General features: G+C 37.2%; 1 protein-coding gene and 1 long non-coding RNA gene across 2 annotated transcripts; both read right to left on the reverse strand.

Annotated features, from left to right (window-relative positions):
- Positions 1-2,929: 2,929 nt before the first annotated feature.
- Positions 2,930-4,887, reverse strand: LOC140150072 (medium-chain acyl-CoA ligase ACSF2, mitochondrial-like). The gene is made up of 3 exons (XM_072172075.1): positions 4,819-4,887; positions 4,285-4,386; positions 2,930-3,082 (listed from the first exon to the last, which is right to left on the reverse strand). The coding sequence occupies exons 1-3, from the start codon at positions 4,885-4,887 to the stop codon at positions 2,930-2,932; spliced, it is 324 nt and encodes a 107-aa protein (XP_072028176.1).
- A 6,762-nt stretch (positions 4,888-11,649) lies between these two features.
- Positions 11,650-14,553, reverse strand: LOC140149748 (uncharacterized). The gene is made up of 4 exons (XR_011858721.1): positions 14,449-14,553; positions 13,925-13,978; positions 12,421-12,533; positions 11,650-11,697 (listed from the first exon to the last, which is right to left on the reverse strand). It is a non-coding gene; the product is annotated as an uncharacterized lncRNA (long non-coding RNA).
- Between the last annotated feature and the right edge of the window lie 5,223 nt (positions 14,554-19,776).

Genomic DNA, 19,776 nt, shown 5'->3' on the forward strand with positions numbered 1-19,776 from the left:
TATGTGTATTGCACTGCTCCATGCGTTGTAATTTCGTTCGGCATCGCGTACAGTACGCGTTCCCAACTGTCAATCATTGGGGGTCAATCACCTCGAGCTTGAAAACGATATCTGAATAGACTATCGCCAAGTCTTACGTGTATGCGCGAAATTTCATTAATTATGGTGATTGAAACAGTATTTTTCTTGTATAAATCTTGGCCCGGATAGCGGGATTGTTGGTTGATTTAATGCATTTGATAAATTAAGTTCATGGATGCGCTAAAAAATATAATTAAAAGTATTAAAAAAATGCACTGTAGCAGGCTTGAAAAAGTCTAACCGTGGATGCAGCAAGCCGAGATTTTACGGGCAATTTTCATGACTTGAACGCGGAGCACGGACGCGATATAGCCGGTAGAAATCGCGGTAGTGTTCCAGGCCTACGCGATGGCAGGGTAATGGCGGCTTCCATACTTTTATTACTTTTATAATGAGCTGCCATATCCCAATTTGTTTTATCTCTGTTAACACAAACTCATAGTGACCATAAAAACGAATAAAACATCCGTCTCTGAACACGTGATATTCAAAATTCCCGGGCGCCGAAATTGTCGAGTATAATGACGTCCCAGTAATACAATGAAGGCTGACAACAACTGAGCACAAAGAACCATTACGTCATTGCACTTACACAATTTTGGCGCGGGAATTTTGAATATCGCGTGTTGAGAGGCAACTGTTTTTATTCGTTTTTATGGTCAATATGAGTTTGTTTTAAATAATTTTAATTCATGCTTGATAATTATTTTGACATGTTACCAACAGGTAAAATGTTATTCTTTTAAAAAACGTGTTTTTGGTAAACATGGTAAATAATCAAAACAATAGTCAATAACATCCATACTACAATCATGGAGGTATATAAATAAATGGAGAATGATCTAGCCAAGCATCTTTTGTACTACGTTGGTTATGACCAATTATTGTTGAATAGGCAATTTCAGGGGATATTGATTATGCTAAGCTGATTACATTGTTAAGTCTGTTTCACTGGTCATTTATTTCAATGGGGTGCTAAATGCAGTTACCTATAATGTTTATTGGAAAGTGCTCATGTTTCAGAAAATTTGATATCAAAATGTCATTTTCGACAAAAAATTGCATTGAAATCAGTCTTTTTGAATAAAATAAACACCCTATCTGTAGGCCTATATCTGTGGTCATATTGTGACCCCCTACATTTTGGTCATGATTCTTGACAAATTAAATTAGGCTATGACCCCTATTTTTCTTTCCAAAAGTTATGACCCCCCCGTATAGGCCTATTTGGAACCCCCCTCCAAAGAAAATGATGGCCCCTAATAATATTAATAATCATTTAGGCCTAAATACTGATAATTATTTATTATAAAATGAGAAGTTTAATGATGATGAAAAGATTTTAGCTGAATTCCGAAGTACTTCCGGTAAATCTTACTCGCTCTTAACTCAATTGGCCCAAATTGGCCCAACATAATTTTTTCACAATCGGAAGGTAAAAACGTTTTGCTTTCATTTGCACTATATTTGAACTCCCTCAGACCCCTTAAAAGCTTAATATATGAACATGAAAACTAAGTATATTTGTCAAGTTACGGCACAACTAGTGTAGAAAACAGTTTCATAACTTGAGAACAGAACATCCAAATTTCATCGGGTTTTCGCACAATCATACATTGAAACTATAAGCTATCAAAACTGGCGACTTTGAACAGCTAATTGACTAGATGACGTCATTATACAGTCTCTTTTACAAGCCTTCCGGTACGGGTCAATGTAGGGTCAATTCCTATGAGGAAATTTTGGGAGTGACGATCAATGAACCATGGTAGAGTCTCATAACCATCGTGGAGATCAATAGCTTGGCTGAAGTGGCTAGTCATTCAAGTTTGGTGACTCATTGAATAGAGGTAATAGGATAATCTCCACTTAAGAGATTAGAATTCTGGCGATCATTCTCCATTTATTTATATACCTCCATGCTACAATTAATCAGGTAATAGAGTAAAATAATCAATATTCTAAACTTTACCGCTTTTCTTCCGACAATTTTAAGATAGCCATTCTCATCCAGAGTTCCGATATCCCTGTGTGTGAAAGCATTTTGGTAACATCATCAAGAATTCTCTCTAGAAGATGCGCATTCAGATTGTGGGAACTTCCTTAAATTACTTGATTTGTTTAAGGGATCTAAAATGAGCGTTTATTGCGTTTCGATAGTATTTTTTGTGGCACATGAGAGCACCTCAGACCTATCGAATTGTATTCTGAATACGAAGCATGTCTTTCTGATATCAAATAATTTTCATTTTTGAAAATCACAATATAATACAAATTTTATGACAAATTATAAAAATTTGATATTTTTCGAATTTTTGATATATAACAGTCCTCGAAGTAAATTATATAAATCTAATGATATATACTTAAAGTGTATGTAGCAGGGAGGAAAAGCCGACAGTCAATTGAAAATTTTGACCTTTCATATTGAAGATATGGATTTTTTCCCAAAAAGACCTAATTTTTTTGGTGTTTTGGGAAAAAAATCCATATCTTCAATACGAAAGGTCAAAATTTTCAATTGATCGTCGGCTTTTTCAACCCACCTACATACACTTTAAGTATAAATCATCAGATTTATAAAGTTTACTTCAAGTACTGTTAAATATCAAAATATCAATTTTAATGATTTGCCATAAAATGTGTATTAAATTGCGAATTTCAAAAATTCAAAATTATTTGATATCAGAATGACATTCTTCGTATTCAGAATGCAATTCGATATGTCTGATGTGCTCTAATGTCCCAAAATAAATACTGTCCAAACGTTCATACCCCAGCCCTTAACATTCTAATATTTTTCGTATCGGATGGGGACATTAGAATGTAGAGTGTACACCCAGATTTCTTACCCTGTGTGGTACCATCCATTTGGTCTCTTGGATGCCTTTGTTTTCTCATCTTCTCCCCAATAATACATAAATAAATTCCGTCCGCGAAAGCAGATTTCTCCTGGTGTATTGATAGGTAGAATCTGCTCATCTGGTCCTATTATCTTAAGCTGAATTTGAAATATTAAATCAATATTAAATATTTGTGATTAATTATCAGAATAGAGTATCGTTGTATGCTACAGTTTGATCAGCTCGTTTACAATCGGCGGGCCTTATAACATAGAGGATTAATATTAATAATTCTCGTCAGAAGTATCACGAATTATTAAATTAAAGTCCTATACTTTGCCTGCTTTATCTAACACACACAATATAGAACAGACAGGTCAACTATATCACTCTTAATGTGGGTCTATTTTCCCGCCGATTACGAGCTGATCAAAGTATAGCTTAAACAACTCTGGATATAGATATGATAGAGAAGCGGGTTGTCATCTTTTAGCCTTTTCACCTCGGTATTTTCATAATTGCAGACGCACAATGATGTATGTTCGTGTATTGTATTCGTTTTACGCCGGCTTTAATTGGATGTCGACATTTTCCCATGATGCAGTGCGTATTTTGGCCTCGACCCAGCGACCGCTGGAGGCGCATCGTATTGTGAAACGCGAGAATTGGGCATACTTACCACAATTTGAGTATTTCATAAATGTTATTGAATATGAAGTTGTCAGTTTGCAATAATTATATAACTCGAAGCGAAGATGTTAGATGCTACCATTCATGTTGTGAGCAGTTTCAAGCATATCACGGGAGCTTTGTTGTTTAATGTATATTTTTCGTCTAAATGGGTAAAGCGTGACTATGCGTGATTGTGTTTATTGAGTTTGATTGAGGGATGAAATCAAAACTCGACCGCCGGCGGTTGAACCGCGTTTCATTGTTTAAAACAATAGAAACCGACTCCAAACGGACCGAACCGCCCGGAATCGGCGGTCGATCGCCGGTCCAATTTTGATTTTATCCCTTAAAGCATTTCAACGTAACAATACCTGAGGGATATGTTCATGATTCTTGGCTTCGAGTCAATTTGACATGTCATCGATGAAAGCTATGAATGTTTAGACTACCAATAACAAAAATGAATTTATCTTTATCTACCATCATTATTTTATCGGGTTTTCGTTACAAATTTCTGATACAGTTTCTTCCGTACCTTTGGGCTAAAATCACAGACATGTACACCAATAACTTTGTGAATAAATAATAAAAATTCTGCCGAAAAATTAATTGATGTCGTCAATGTCTTTCAATGTCTCCAATTGATCAACGGAAAAATGATAGTTTACCTGGTGTGGACATATCATACCTCTTGTCCAGGTGTGAGAGAATACGCGGCTTCTTCAAGAACTTCAATCGAATCTCTTGGAGTTTGACTTGCCATAAAACCCTCAGATCCACCATACCCTAGCTGAAAGTTCACAAAAATGACACATTACCAAGATTAATCGGCAAACAAGGGTAAAGTAAGTTTCTTCAACTCGCAAAAGCGGCTTGACGCTCTGAAAACGGAAGTAAACACTGTGCATGTGCGGACGGTGAGAATAGCTTTTCTGCCAAAACGAACGAGTATGAATTCAGCTTTAGACATGAAGCTCTGAAACCCCTTACCAATATGTGTTTGGCGATCTTGGCCGCTCTATCACGTAATGAACGGGGAATAATACTTCCACCTGTGAAACCTGAAATTGTTACGAAAGAAGCAGACGAGAAAATTAATACCCTGGATATTAGCGTGATATTATATGATGGCAGTCGGTGGCTAGTCGCATCAATAAATCGAGATCATCTTTTTGATAACAGATCGTATATTGTTCGCTGATTTGGTTGTCAAAGGTCTTACCAACACTGTTCTGAACCTCTTCATAAAGCTAAAATTAACAAGTGTTCTCTTGGAGGTAATAAACTCCATAAATGAAATGTTTTGCGAGGTTTTGTTGTTGTTGTTGTTGTTGTTGTTGTTGTTGTTGTTGTTGTTGTTGTTGTTGTTGTTGTTGTTTCCATCACAGATCTACTCTTGCAGTCACCTGAAAACGGTCCATAGCATATAAAAATAGACAATTCAGATTTTGAGAGTTGATCTTACCGTTTTCTTATTTTTAACGCACGGAGCCACAAATGCCCTGGATGGCACATATTACTACAAGTTCTGGTTATTTTTTTGGGGGGGTAGCCTACTTTTCAAGCATTCATGCAAAAAGAACACGTAAATGTTTCTTGTGAATGGGACTAAATCCTTATGGAATTACTGACATTTATACTGCGTGATATTCATGATATTAAGGGATCTAAAATGAGCGTTTATTGCGTTTCGACAGTATTTTTTGTGGGACATGAGAGCACCTCAGATCTATCGAATTGCATTCTGAATACGAAGCATGTCTTTCTGATATCAAATAATTTTCATTTTTTGAAAATCACAATATAATACAAATTTTATGACAAATTATAAAAATTTGATATTTTTCAAATTTTGATATATAACAGTCCTCGAAGTAAATTATATAAATCTAATGATGTATTCTTAAAGTGTATGTAGCAGGGAGGAAAAGCCGACGGTCAATTGAAAATTTTGACCTTTCATATTGAAGATATAGATTGTTTTCCCAAAAAGATCTAATTTTTTTTTGGTGTTTTGGAAAAAAAAATCCATATCTTCAATACGAAAGGTCAAAATTTTCAATTGATCGTCGGCATTTCATCCCACCTACATACACTTTAAGTATAAATCATCAGATTTATCAAGTTTACTTCGAGTACTGTTAAATATCAATTTTTAATGATTTGCCATAAAATGTGTATTAAATTGCGAATTTCAAAAACCAAAATTATTTGATATCAGAATGACATTCTTCGTATTCAGAATGCAATTCGATATGTCTGATGTGCTCTAATGTCCCAAAATAAATACTGTCCAAACGTTCATACCCCAGCCCTTAATGATATTCGTGTAATAAATTAATATCAAATAAGATATCCTATTTTTCTCACTAACATATTGAAATTAGGAGTTCCAAATCGGCGTATTTCCGAAGATATCATCAAAAAACTGTTGAATTAGTCTCAAACGTGGTATACCACAGTTAAAACTTCAACAGTTTTTGATGATTTCTTCGGAAATATACTGATTTGGAACGCCTAATTTAAATATGCTTTTACCTGATACCAAAATCTGCATTTTGGTGGGGTAAGGTGGGGGAATGAGGCTGTCAATCAGGTTTTAAGGCGAGTTACAGTTACTCTTGTGAATTGGTCGAATCGCAGTACCCTGAATAGTAATGACTTCTTGCTAATAGTGTTATGATTATTTTGAAGCGGACTTGACGAAGAATTAAAATATCACAGTTAGACTTATGTAGGTTTTGTGGTTCTTAAGATATGATGTAAAGAGTTTCGAAACGAAACATCTTCATAAAACGACAAGTATCTGAAGAACCACAATACATAGGAAATTTTTGAAAGTGCATGTTTTTTATTCCGTACCCATTCAAATCTGCAAGGTGTAACTTTTCATTAATCCCCAAATCTAAACAATTTTTTAATTTTTTATTAATTGGACAACGACGACTACTGTAACTCACCTTACCTTCAGAACTTACATAATGAGAGAATTACACTTACATAACTCCAGAGATGATAAATCGTGGTCGTTGATGTCTGGAAGGTTCAAGATGTCATTCAGATGATGAATCAGCATGAATGTACCGGTAACTCTGATTTGATTTAATCACAGAAAAGGGTAATATATACAAAGGAGACCTATATCTGTTGGTTTAAAAGTGCATTCTGATGAGTTGTAATTTGTGAATGGTACTTAAAACACGATGACGATGGCACCATTATAGGAAGTACATGTATGTTACGTCGACAGCAACGCCGGTCGTGGCCATGATTCCCTAGTACAGGTGGCGGTGGCAAGTAAGGCCAAACAAAATGAGGTTTGTCTCTCAAACATTTTGCAAAAAAAGCTATGTGCGATGCTTTTTATTTGAGGAAAAAATAGCTATATGCCCTATGCGATCTTTTATTTTCCACCATTCCTGAAACTGAAAATGGCAAGCAATTCCTTCACCTGGGCTGCCTTTGAGGACGACCACCAAATGCTTCCGTGTGGTTTTCTGGCCTAAGAAAGTAAGAAAACAGCTAACCAAACTAGATATTATTAATAAAGTGTCTGGGTCTGATGGGATTCTCGCTCTTGTTCTGAAAACTGCAGCTGCTGAACTGGCCACTCCTCTAGCACGCTCTTCCAGCTATGTTTCAACAGTGGTCACATGCCTGCACAATGGAAAGTTGCTTATGTGATCCCATGTTTCAGGAACGGGGACAGACACTCTCCGGGAAACTACCGACCCACATCTCTCCTCCCTGTACTCTCCAAAATCAAGGTTATGTGTAGATATCTCAATAATCAAAAGCTGATCTCAGCAGTTTGGTTTAATAGCTGGCCACTCAACACATGATGCCCTCACTTATGTATCCCAGCGTCTCATCAACATCATCAACAACAGAGAAGAAGCTCGTGTTGTCTGCCTGGACATTTGCAAAGCATTCGACCGAGTCTAGCTGGCATGCACTCTGGCTTCCTGGAGAAACTCTCCGCTCTTGGCTTCTCTGGAAAGTTGTTAGTATGGTTAGCTAACTACCTCTCAAACCGCTGTGTGAAGGTTATACTAAATGGCAAGTGATCCAGTCTGAAGTAGATTAATACTGGTGTCCCACAAGGATCCATCCTTGGTCCCCCCTTGTTTATAATATTCAATGATGACATTTCTCTGAGGCTGACAAATACTTCCATCTTGTATGCCGACGATGTTATCCTGATGACCTTTACGAGTAGAGGACAGACAAGCTGCTGCTGCTGATTATCTCAACCAAGACCTATTGGAGATTGAATCATGGGCCTCTACATGGAATGTACTTTTCGGAGCAACTAAATGCCAATCCATCACAGTTTCCAACCGCATAGATTATTACACGGAAAAACATAGATTATGTAGGCAGTCACTCTAGCCTCCAATTCTTTGGTACAAAGCTCTCAGATGCAGATAGTGTGGAACTTCTTGGTCTCACCCTCAGCAGAGACTTATCTTAGAATCCTGTTATCACTATAAGATGGTAAAGACAGCATATTGATCTTCTCCGCCGAGCTGCACCCTACCAGTTGCCTGCTCAGAGGGCCATAATTTATAAGAGCATAGTTAGATCAAAGATGGAGTATGCTAGCACGGCATGGCATAGAGCAATTGCTACATCACTGTCAAAGCCAGATCCGTGCCATTCGCATCATAGATCTCCCTGGGGAAGAACCTTCTTCCCTCCAACTTCCGTAGAGCAGTTGATGCCACTATTATGTTCCATTGTATGTTCTTTGATAATGCATGCTCCGGAGCCATTATGCCAACTACTTCCTGACCAACTCCAGACTGACTCTCGTCTTCGCCGCTCCTTAGATCTCACGACCTTGTCGCTCAAATACAAAGATCTAACCTTGCTCGTCAAGAACAATCCTTGCCCGCACATGGAACGCACTCCCGCCTCACAATCCAGGAATAAAAAGGAGGTTAACAACTATCTAGGCGCGAACCCATCAGCTTTATCGTAATGATAAAAACATATCAATGACTTGATATGTATTGGCATAAAAAGAAAAGAAGTATATGTTTGTGGATGAAAAAAAGCACAACCATAAAATATATCACATGCACTTACTTTTCATCGTGCATGACACGAGCTAATATTTTGGCGTCATAGACGGGTCCTACAATTATTGTGGTCGCTTTTGTGAATATTGGCAACATCGCCCCAGTTTGTGCACCTATGCCTCCAAACGACATTATCAGAGCGTATCTTGACATCTGAAATGTATCGATAGAATAGCATAGTATTTTAACCTTTCCTACGCAAATCCATGGGCGTCAATCCCAGTGGGTAGGAGAGGGACAGTATGTTCAAATGCCCCCCCCCCCCACACACACACACACATGTTGGTAACTTTAATCATATCAAGTTACAAGCACACCCCAGCGTGCTTTATATTTTTTAGTTTTAGATCTATATTTAGAGGTGTGTGTGACCATGGAGGTTGTAATGAACATGGAGAATAATAGCTTACGTAACGCATTGTTTATTTGATGCCGGTTTGATTTGATATAAACTGGCAACTAACCGTACATTTGCGTGTATCTTGGTTTGTTCAAAGCTACAAGACCTCCTGTCTCAAGCGCTATAGAAGTTTTGGCAAGTTAAGTGCTCAACCAGCGAAAACCAGTTTGAAATCAGGCTATTGTCAAAGTTACAGATATTGTTTTGTCTTCGCGTTATTTGTAAGAAAAAGTTGTTATTTCTAAATATTTTGTAAACAACAGTACAGGATGACACTTTTTTCAAGCCAACATGTAAACATCTAGCTCTCTCCTTGAAAATTGATACAATAAGAAGAAGTACTTTTGTTGCTGTTGTATGTTGTTGCTGTGTTGTCCAAACTGATATACCGGTACAATATAATATTTATTGTCAAAAACAGTAAGGGAAGTATAAGATCTAACCCAATGCTAATTAAAATACAGATATCATGTCATTTCATGAAGTACTACCCTTTATAATACCTTTTATACGAAAGGGTCAATGCAAACATTTCCAACTAAAACCGGAGGTCCCGGGTTCAACCATCTCTAAAGTCCACCAACTGATTGATCTTTCCAGTCAGTCCACTTTTATTGACTGACTTGTCTTCTAGTTTTAAGCAAATTCATTTCACCTACCCATGGAATTTCGTTTCCTTCAGCATCTGTAGAAAGTGAATCGAGGAAAGTGGAAAACATATCGGATAACTGCTGTGCATGGGTTACTCCTTTAGGGAAGCCGGTTGACCCCTGCAAAAGTGATCATTATATTGTTCAAACGTAATTTGTACGCACATGCATTTACATTAGTGTATTGGGGTGTTCACGGATTTAGGGTCAAAGTTCATTTAGGGGTCATTTCAGGTTAGAAACGACATACCTTTAAAATTCTTCTCCTGCCATAAATAACATAGCAGAGTGACGCCACTTATGTATATACTCTATTATGCTCACTGAATTGGCGTCAAAGGCCAAAGATCACACAAATGACACGACTGTGTACGTGGTCTATGACCATAATTATGTCTAGCTTCCTGTAGAATTCTTGATTAGTCTATTCAGTAATCTCTTACCGATGTGAAAAATACTCCCAAAGGATCATCAAAATCCACCAATTCGCAAGCTTTGAGGAAGTCACTCTTCTCTACTGCGTTTCCTATTTCCATAAAATCGGTCAAGGAATACGCCCCGCTAGCGGAAAGAAGGGAATATTATATGCTATTTAAGTGATAATCAGTGATTTTTCTGTACTAAATAATGTACTATGTTGTCTAAATGCTTTGATGCTCCATCAGAAATAAACAAGCATCCTTTGGTATATTACATACATTACATGACTCCGCTCTATGCAGCAGTTCTATTCGCTGTCGAAGTGATGTAATAGGTCGGATTAACTACCATAACAATAGATGAATACAATTTGGATTATATCGCCCTGCACTACAAGCAGGTTGCACTCATCACCTGCGTAAGTCTGCAATCATATATTGAATACAATACCGTTCTTTTCAAAGATACTAATCTTACAGGTGCGAGTGACCAGAATGATATGGTTCAATGCAAGGAGCTTATATAGAAAGGAGAGGAAATAGATTACGTAACGCCTATTGTTCCTTTGTGCCAATTGGAGTTCCCGACACGCTATTCATCGAGAGGTACCTTTTGTTCGAGACAAAGGGCTTCCGCCATTAAATCGGTAACTGACCTGACAGCGTAATAGGCAGGCTACTGTCAATAAGTGATGAAACGAAAGTCACGTGAAAGCGCCTATACGAACGAGAGGTACCTTTTGTACTAGTCCATCCCGAGGGTGTGCGTGAGTTGTCGCATGCACACAAAACAGAGGTTCACCTACAATACAAACCTATTGGAGCGCCCAAATTGGTTTGGGCGATCATTTGATTATACTCAGTGAACACGCTTTGCTCTACCATTTCGCTACGGACAGATCAGCAGCATGGGCAAATTGTGCGCTGTGTGTGGCGGGTACAATAATCTACACAAGTAAGTTGTCTATATTGTTTGCCAATAGGCCTACATATAAGGATTTGAAGTAATTATGATATACTCCATATTAACGCATGTATATTTTGTTCATTTGGCTCCTACTGTAGTATTTTTAAGGACATTAGCCTACCATATAATAATTTACATAGGTACCGCGTAAATAGGACCTCAAATGTGACATATTTGCTAATAACTCGAGAAGCATATAGCCATAATATTTCTGAATCAATCAATAAAGCAAAGCAAATCATACTTGTAGGCCTATAATACTATATACCGCGTGAACATTGTAGTGCATGGCGATATAGTCAAATATTGTATTCATCTATGCTATGGTAGTTAATCCGATTAATACGTCACTTCGACAGCGAATTGCGCAGTTAAAGATAAATAATAAGAATATAATAAACCGAATTACCAAACCGCTACGATGATTTCAAATCTATTATCAGTCGGGTGAAATACTAAATATGAAAATACCCAAATCTTACACCGTAGCAAGTTTCATTAATGGATAAAGAGAAAAAGAGATTACTTCACACCTGCATTTCGTGGTTCCTGCATTGATGACATATCTCAAAGTTGGGGTCCTTGAAAGTTATAAGACAAAATAACAAAGACAATTTATTGTCACTTACCGTCATTAGGCAAATTGTACGAGGTTTGGCTGAATAATTTTGTCTTCAACATAACCATGATAACACATTCCTTGCCCAATTAGCCTTTTCGAGATTAGGTGGATACAAAAGGATGGCGCTGCACGAAGTGGGTAAAGGCATTTGAATTTGCCGGGTTTTACCCAGATTGAATACTGCCCTCCTATTGTACGCCATACTTCGAAAAGGCTAATACCATCATCTTTGCAACATGAATGAATAACCATTCGTGTATGAAAAAGACAGATAATTATGCTGTTTTATTATTCATTCGATCATTTTGGCTGATTGGTGTCAATTTATTTATTTTTATACTCTTTTGTTTGGTCTGTGTGCAGACATCTTAAATTCATTAGACATGCAAATTAGAACGCGTGTACATTTTATAACCAGATAATCAGCCAAAATGAAAGCAAAATTACCGAATAGGGTGCAACTTGCTAGATTTGAGCCCAGTCCTCGTTTACGGAGTTTAGGGTTAGGGTTTAGGGTTGGGGTAGGGCAGACTTGTAATAAGACTAGTAGAGTTGCACCCTATTCGGCAATCGCTCCCAAAAATGTAATTTGCTATCAAATAGCTATTCATTATAATAAATTGTGAGAAAAGGCAAGTATTTAAAGCATACTAAAATGGTGATACAATATAACGGATCCTACCCTTGACAATTCAGGTTTTCAGCAGGATTTACAGCTAACTCCGGAATAACTTGACAGGCTTTGTCACACAGGTCAGAAGGTGATCGCATCAATACGATTACTTTGATTCCGAGCTGCAGTGTCGATGAAAAGATTGGGGTAGCTAGACTCTAGTAATTGTCTGTGATGCATACCGCGCAGTATATAGACCACTTGACATCATTGTTTATCAACAAAGACGTGGGATTGGTCTATCGATATGCTCGAACGAACCACTTCACTGTTCAATGGCTTTCTTCTACTATTTAAAATGTGGTGGGAGATTTAAAATGCACGTGTGCCCTGAGCAAACTACGATGCGTACGCACACTGCAGGGCAAAGAACAATGGAAAGTGCCATAATTCATGAGCATACTGCCGGGAAAAGACGTCACATGTCAAGTGGTCTATATACTGCGAGGTAGCGACGACAAAGACAACGACAATGATGACGATTAGTATAACGATGACAAGAACGACGACACCAAGTCGATGATGATGTCAATGATGATGATACAATAAGACTGAAGATAATGACGATGATGCATTTCAGTGGACAATCTGTACGTATGAATTATGCGCTTATATGAATGAAGTCAAATTTTCACACCTCAATGTTGTTTTATTTTAATGATTTCTTACCAACAAAGAGGATCATATTAACGGATAATGACGATGACGATAATAAATTGTTAATGCTCGTAATGCGTGCATCTGTATGTGGCTTCATATGTACTTTACGAGGGCTGTCCAGGTTTATACGTATTTTTTGTTAGTGCAAAAGGGTAATTTTCTTAGTAATTTAGGGATATAATTATATTTTACACGGATAAAGATAATCATGATGCAGTCATGTCTAATGTAGAATTCACCACGACCTTTGCAGGACTTAAACCCCATAAAAAGATATTAAACCAAGATAACACTCATTGAAAACAGCTCAACTATGTTACATCAGATCTTCTCTGGTTAAATCCACACTACACATGTTTCTGTTTTACCTGTACAATGAGCAATGAGCTGGTATTTTAGTTTCAGTTGGGTGAACGATTATAAAGCGAACGCAAGGTAACAATACTGTGTGCGCCTTTGTTCACGAAATGATACAATAGTGTGCATATTGTTAACCAGAATTCTTGAAAATGAGAAACATAATGGGTGTGGACCGTAACACGGTTTGGAAATAATTTCTTCATATTGTTTTGGTGTTATCTGTCGTTTACATATCCTTCCTAAAACACCAAAGTGCGAATATTTCCAAACACCTAAATTAGCTAAAAATTTAGGACATGTTACAAAACTATATTTTCTAGTAATTCAGAAGAGTACTTTAAATATTGGCCGGTTATTTTTCACACAGCGACGTTAACTAGGCAATTGCCTATACTTCTAACATACACTATTTGTAGAGGTTGCGCGTCAATGGTGAGAGCACTGTGTATTGTGTATAGGAAAACGGGCAGTACCTGCAGTATGTAATACAAACCTTTTGTATTATTTTTGGCTGAACGCTCAACGGGAAGTCCATCCTCATGTGAACCTATAATGATATATAAAAAAAGATGCCAACTTTCGTCAAATTTTACCCCGCTTGAAAGACATCTTGGCCCCCCTAAAAATCCTGGCCATGTCACTGCAAAACACCTTGAAATTAGCAAAAACGGGCAGGGAAAAATATGAGCATCTTTGGAGTTTTAGTTGACAGGTTTAGTTGGTCTGCAAGTTTAAAGGGAAGTCCACTTTGGACTTTTTAGTTGGATAAAAGGCATTTACACACCATATAAGCCTGATAATATAAATTAAGCTGTTGCTTTTTTCCATGCATAAAGTCGTTTTAGGTTTAGCAAAAATAAGCACAACCACCGCCACACCCTCACCTCTCTGATCCCACACAGATTAATATGCGTACACCCTCACACCATAAAGTGCCCTCACACTACCCCACCCCACCCCCATACATCCACACCAAACACACAACCAGATAACCAATAACGGATTAAATACGCCTACCGTGATGACACCGATTTGAAATGAGGCCAGGTATGCCAATAGCCACTCATAATGGTTGCCACCCCATATTCCTAGAGTGTCGCCCTTCTTCAAACCCAACTTCAGCAAACCTCGGGCAAACTGCTGGCTCTGCATGTAATGAAATACATTTTGTATTTTGGAAAGAAACGCACAATATTTTTTTTTGGATCTGAGAGCACATCAAACACACCAAATTGCATTCTGAATACGAGGAATGTCTTTCTGATATCAAATAATTTTGATTTTTTTTTTCTTCTAATTTGCGATATAATACAAAATACAAAAAGACAGGACTGTTAAATGTCAAAAATATCAAGTTTTTATATTTTGCCATAAATCTTGTACATGTATTATATTGCAAATTTCAAAAATTCAAAATTATTTATTATCAGAAAGACATTCCTCGTATCCATAAAGCCATTTGGTGTGTCCGATGTGCTCTCAGGTCCCACAAAAAATAGCGTGCGTTTCTTTCCATAACTGTCATACAGGGTCGGAAACTTAATCGTTTTGGTATTCAAACGCCACAACTACACATGACTAAATAATTGGTGTGGTTGAGGAATAAATTAGCTATCATATACTTTTTGAATTTTGACAATTGACCACACCGTTCGTGAAATAAAAGAATTTTACGAAACTCCCTCATTTTCAAACCTTTCCACGGATTCAAATATCTGTATTCGGAGCGCTAATCACTGTGCATCATATAGCACATGAGGCGTCTATTATCATTGATAGATATTTGACTCCGCGGAACGGGGAGGTAGTTTCGTAAAATTCTTTTATTTAAAAAACGGAGCTGTCAATTGGCAAAATTCAGTTTCCAGCGATACAGTTCTTTCAGGGGCACCCTGTATAAGCCTATTGTGAAGTACCATATAGTTCAGACGTTAGTTCTCAGATTCAGATTCAGATTTTCAGATTCCGTTCACATTGGCTAAACATTCTCTATTCTCGTATGGGTACACATTTCTCGTTCGCTATTTGTATATATGTGTGACGTATTTAGAGGTCAAAATCAAAATGCACTAAATATGAGCAATGGACAAACCGAGGGCTTAGAGTCAGAACCTCCTATGTCCATTTGATTTCTCAATTACATGTTACTCATTTCGGTAACAAATGTAATGGACAGTTAATTCTGCCCACCATAAGAAAATGTAAGTGACTTTGGGGGTATATGCATGGTCATTTGCATCTAACTAACTGTTCAAGTGACCATGCATATACCCCAAAGTCACTTGCATTTATTATGGAGGGCATAATTCACCGCCCATTTGTTGCCGAAATGAGTAACATGTAATTGAGAAAACAGATGGACATATGTGGTTCTGGCTCTAAGCCATCGAAATGGAGAATTGGCCATTTCGGTATATCCGGAAATCCTTTGCCAATGAAGTTTGAAACTACTGCATCAACGCCAGTGCGTATTCTCGACGCTACTGCGCATGTCAGACTATGGTAGAGATTCAATGCTCTTTAAAGGATCTTTTTCGGAGTTCATTTGGAATATAACGGGGTAATTTTGGTTACGGTGCGCGAGTTACAGTGTCAAATCTCAGCTTATAACTACAAGACTGGGGTTATATTTACCTCATCTTGCATTTGCTTGTAGGTTTTCCTTTCCTTGTCAGCGTAGAATACATACATCTCTTTGTCTGGGTTATTGTTGGCTCTTTCATTAAATAACTGGCCAGTGGTTTTGCCCGAACAGGGGCGCTTATGCGGAACATGGAGATAACTCGATGTTAGCTTCTGCGAAGTTTGAGCCATGTTGCTTCTGGATAAAAAGTAATTCATTCAATCAATCAATAATCAATCAACAATCAACAATCAATCAATCAATCAATCGATCGATCAATTAGTCATTAAATTGATCATTCGTTCGGGTTACACATTTTCAGTTCGATTTATGGTACGATGTACCCAAATGTGGTGTAAGATATCAGCATACACTTGAAAAAGAGCTTATATCATTTTAAGAGACACTAAACAATGATTTGGTAAATTGGTATATGTAATGCAATTAATTATTCTGTACAGTTTGACACCTCTTTGGTTTCACTGTGACCTACAAGCAAAGAATTAGAATGGGCGAAGGTCGAATTTTAAAAATGATAAACTGGTCAATAAACAGAAAAAAAGAGACCAGATTCCAACAAGCGAAATAAAAACATAACAAAAATATTACAGCAACATTAATTGAAGCAGTGCGTTATCATTTCAATCTTCATTTATTTTTCTCAATATCAGTTTTATTTTTTGTTTGTTTATTAACCTAATTTGTGTAGCTACCATTGTTTACTGCTGCTACAACGCCGTACCACAAACAGCAACCAAATCACCAACAACTACCTGGGTCGAGCGGGCATAGAGAGTCTAAATCGGCTTTCAAGGAGTCGAGATCTCAATCTTTTCGAGAGCCCATGGGACAATCAGGACATCCTAAAAAGGTCAGTAAAAGAAGATAATGGACGCACCACTTGAGTTCCAGAGGGGCTGGTAGTTGAGGTCGGGGCATTTTATTCCTTTTCTTTTTTTTATTTGCACTAGGTATTCCCCAAGTGTTATTATAATTATTAATTTCATGCATTATTGTATACACAGTTAGGTGGGAAAGAATGTTTTTCGTTTTTGTGGGGATTTTGTTAGTGATAGTGGGGAAAGTTTGGCCGGGGAGAGGAGGTTTTGTTTTTTTGCGTGGCATTTTTTGAAAAATTTTTTGCCACTGTTGGAATCGTTTCTTTTGCATAGGGCAAAGTATCTATTTCTAGAATTTGACCTTCGCACATACCAATGCTGATAACTCATGGTGATAACTTTGCTTTTACTGATAACTTGAGATAAGCCAATTAGATTACCAAGATTATTATATGTGAAGCGATCAAGCAAAATCAGTCGGAACTCGGAAATATTGATTTTGAGATATAGCCAAACAACGGATATATTTCTTTTTGTTTCCTGTTGTTTTGGAAACTCTCTAATTGCTCATATCTTTGGAAATGGTTGTTCAATTTCAATAGGGTTTTCTGCAAATTGCAGCTTTGTTAATGTCTCTTTCTATCCTATAAGAAACTGAAAATTTAATATTTCCGAGTTCCGACTGATTTTGCTTGATCGCATCACATATTTGCTTAAGAATTGTAGTAGTCTTAGATACTATTAGAGAGATAGCGATGTTCATATGAGACCATCCCTGGTTTCTTAAACAAGAAACCATGTTTGTCGATGGAAATCTTGGTTCCTTGATCGACATAGCAGCTTTTTGGATCAAGAATATATTCTTCTCTTTTATTGGACAAAATAACGTGCCATCCGAGTTATTCCTGCAAATCATGCCGCACGCGTAATTTCTTTCTGCAACCATAATGGGCCGCAATATATCACTAACCGCATAGTCCGAGGCAAGGTTCATTATTGTCAGGGTTAGGGTCTTAGGGTTAGGGTCTTATGGTTAGGGTTAGGGGTTAGGGTTAGGGTTAGGGTTTAGGGTTTAGGGTTAGGGTTAGGGTTAGGGTTAGGGTAAGGGTTAGGGTTAGGGTTAGGGATTAGGGTTAGGGTTAGGATTATATTCGTATTTATTATACTAGTAATAGTATATTGTGTGTATGCAGTTTATTCCGTAATCAATAAGTATCATAAACAAACACCTTTCTGGCACAACGAATCATAGCACAGTCGTGTAGGTATTAGACTATGGATACAAAGGTTGTGGGTTCGAACCCCAGGTAAACCGTTATAGAATTTTAATTCTATCGATTTCTTTTTATTTTATTAAGTAAGAGGAAATAATAATGGTAATAAACTCGTGTTATATCTAGCCTCATAGGCCTATTAATTACATGTATGTACTATGTGTTATCGCATTGCGGCCCATTATGGTTGCAGAAAGAAATAACGCATGCCGCACATCACCGGATCTTAAGTCTACTTCAATACAGCATGCTTTTGATTTTGACTAAAACCAATGCTGCTTAGAATATTTGTATTGTATTTCAGTGCTTCCCGATATTATGGTTGCAAAAAATATATATATATTGGTAGATTAAGGACCACTGTATCCAAATATCATGACTTTACTTTCAAACTGAGATTTTTTGTCATGGTGAAAATTTCATGAACCATGCGTAATACCGTGGGTTTCTATCAAAAGGGCAAATCGCAATCTAATTTTTATGCGGCCTATCTCACACGCATTTCAGTGGAAAATCTGTACGTATGAAATATGCGCTTATGAATGAAGTCAAATTTTCTCAATGTTGCTTCATTTTAATGATTTCTTACCAACCAGTAGGATCATATAAACAGTTATACTTTCCTTCGTATGTTCATTATCATTGACTCTCATTAATATATTTTTAAATGGGCACAATTTGTGCATTTTCAACCCAGTCTACAAGTTAATTAACGTGCAAAATCTTAAAAACTGGCTTAATACGCGACCTCGCTTCGATACAGGAAAGGGATTTTTAATAGATCCACGGGCATACGATCACGGGGTTTTGAAATCGCAAACTCTCTCTTAACTCCATTTACGCCCGTATTGTGCACTTCGCCCTGAGTGTTACGCTATAAAACGTACACATGTTTAAATTTTAAGAATTATTGGTTTCTGGTGTACATTTGTGTCGCCATGATTATCGAAAATATTGTCCTTCCAAGGCAAATACTTGTGTGTGAATGCAAAACTTACCTGTAGTCTTCTCGGTACTTTAGGTTGTTGTTCTATATCAGTATTAACTCAAATGATTTGCGTTCTACCCGAAGTGAATGAAATGAAAACAAACGTATTATTATCTTTAGAAAACACAGATTAACGTATAAAACAAACCCTTCACTGTCGCGCATGGTTATCGGCAAACTACCTTTAATCCCAAGATAAAATTGATTGAATCGGGCCAAAACAAAGTTTGTCTCCCGCATGCATTTGCTTCATCTTCATGCGAAGATTTGCTCTTTTTTTGTATGAAAACTTGACAATTTGGGCCAAAAATGTACTGTGGGACATAACAAATAATATTTAGCTGCACACTTTCCAAAAATGTAGTCTGTAGACCAGCTAAAACAGGCTGAAATGTAAACAGGGAATTCCCCAAAAGTCCTTTATGATCCCGAATTTCCACAACTTTTTGCTGAGCAATTTCATATTGTTATAGTTGTAGGATGTCAAATTCATTTTTGTTTACTTCTACTCAAATTAAAATTACTGTTCTCTGTATGGAGCAATGAAGCAGTAGCGTAGCCAAGACTTTTTCAGGGGGGGGGGTAACATCCTGACAAATTTAACAGCTTTGATGCGAGATA

Source organism: Amphiura filiformis, chromosome 4 (genome assembly GCF_039555335.1).
Source record: "Amphiura filiformis chromosome 4, Afil_fr2py, whole genome shotgun sequence".
Taxonomy (NCBI): domain Eukaryota; kingdom Metazoa; phylum Echinodermata; class Ophiuroidea; order Amphilepidida; family Amphiuridae; genus Amphiura; species Amphiura filiformis.

Bases quoted from the DNA above. Each gene is read 5' to 3' on its own strand.
- LOC140150072 (XM_072172075.1), bottom strand. From the start codon at position 4,887: ATGGAGTTTATTACCTCCAAGAGAACACTTGTTAATTTTAGCTTTATG. The intron at 4,387-4,818 runs GTAAGACCTTTG...GTGAACTTTCAG, and splicing joins AGAGGTTCAGAACAGTGTTG to CTAGGGTATGGTGGATCTGA. The intron at 3,083-4,284 runs GTATGATATGTC...TTTCAAATTCAG, and splicing joins CTCTCACACCTGGACAAGAG to CTTAAGATAATAGGACCAGA.